Here is a 1,274-nt window from a genome sequence, read left to right on the forward strand (position 1 = left end):
TTTGTTTAAAAAAATATATATTTTAGTTATTATTAGGGTTTTAGGGTTTAGAGGCTGTGTGAGCGGCATTCTCTGAATATAATATTTAAATAATCAACATCAGCAGAGGTGAAGTAGGGTTGGAGAAAATTTCAGTTCTAAGTTGTTGTCTGATTTGCTATATCTATGTAAATACTTCAAGGTATCTGGGTTGTGCCCAGTCGAATGCAATGTGCTGTTTGGCGCCGACACCTTCTGCATAAGCATTGAGCGGCAGGACAGTGTCATCGTATATCATACAACACATCTATAATCTGGTGCCTTAGATACAACCAATTTAGTGGACATGACGGATGCACGCAGTGAGAAGCAGAAGATGCTGGATGGCGACCTCTACATCGCATTCACTGAGGAACTGACAAATGATAGGCAAACCGCTAAGGCAATCTGCTGGGAAATCAATCAAATGCATCCCAGTAAGACAGGCGAGCGCAATGCACTGGTGGAGAAACTATTCCAACAGAAGCTAGACAATGTGCGGCTTGAGCCGCCCTTCTACTGTGACTACGGCTATAACATCAGTGTAGGCAAGAACTTCTATATGAATCATGGGTGTTGCATCCTGGACTGTAACTTAGTGACATTTGGCGATGATGTGCTGTTTGGGCCTGGTTGCCAAGTAACTACGGCCACCCACCCTACAGACGCTGAGGCACGGGCCAGAGGGGATGAGTATGCCAAGCCCATTACTGTGGGAGACAAGTGCTGGTTCGGGGCAAACGTGACTGTATGTCCGGGTGTAACCATAGGCGATAATGTGGTGGTGGGTGCAGGTGCAGTTGTGACTAAGGACTTGCCCAGCAATACGGTTTGCACTGGGGTGCCTGCCAAAGTGATCAAACATATTACTACAGAGCAGTAGATTGGATAAATTTGAAGGATAGGTGAACTAAGTTTTAGACATCTCTGAAGCGCAGGAGAACTAAATCTAGGACATCTCTGAAGCGCAGGCGAACTAAGTTTAGGACATCTCTGAAGCGCAGCAGAGCTAAGTTTAGGACATACATCTCTGAATGGCAGGAGAATTAGGTTTAGGAGATCATTAGCAAAGTTGTAGTACAATGTACCGTAGAATATGGATCGATAAATCCATCAGTTCTACATTCAAAGTTCACGGCGAACCTATAAGGGTTCTAAAATATTCATCTCTAGGTTTTCAACTAATATATCGATGCATATATTCCTATGCACATACAAACACACACACACACGCACACACACACACACAAACACGC

At 44.0% G+C, this 1,274-nt stretch overlaps 1 protein-coding gene across 1 annotated transcript; it reads left to right on the forward strand.

Moving 5' to 3' along the window:
* The first annotated feature begins 123 nt into the window (after positions 1-123).
* Positions 124-1,111, forward strand: SARC_12150 (hypothetical protein). Its single transcript, XM_014293751.1, has one exon. It carries the CDS (start codon positions 326-328, stop codon positions 899-901), a length of 576 nt encoding a protein of 191 aa, XP_014149226.1. The 5' UTR covers positions 124-325; the 3' UTR covers positions 902-1,111.
* Positions 1,112-1,274: the final 163 nt, after the last annotated feature.

The sequence above is a fragment of the Sphaeroforma arctica genome, assembly GCF_001186125.1.
Source record: "Sphaeroforma arctica JP610 unplaced genomic scaffold supercont1.2101, whole genome shotgun sequence".
NCBI classification, from domain to species: domain Eukaryota; class Ichthyosporea; order Ichthyophonida; genus Sphaeroforma; species Sphaeroforma arctica.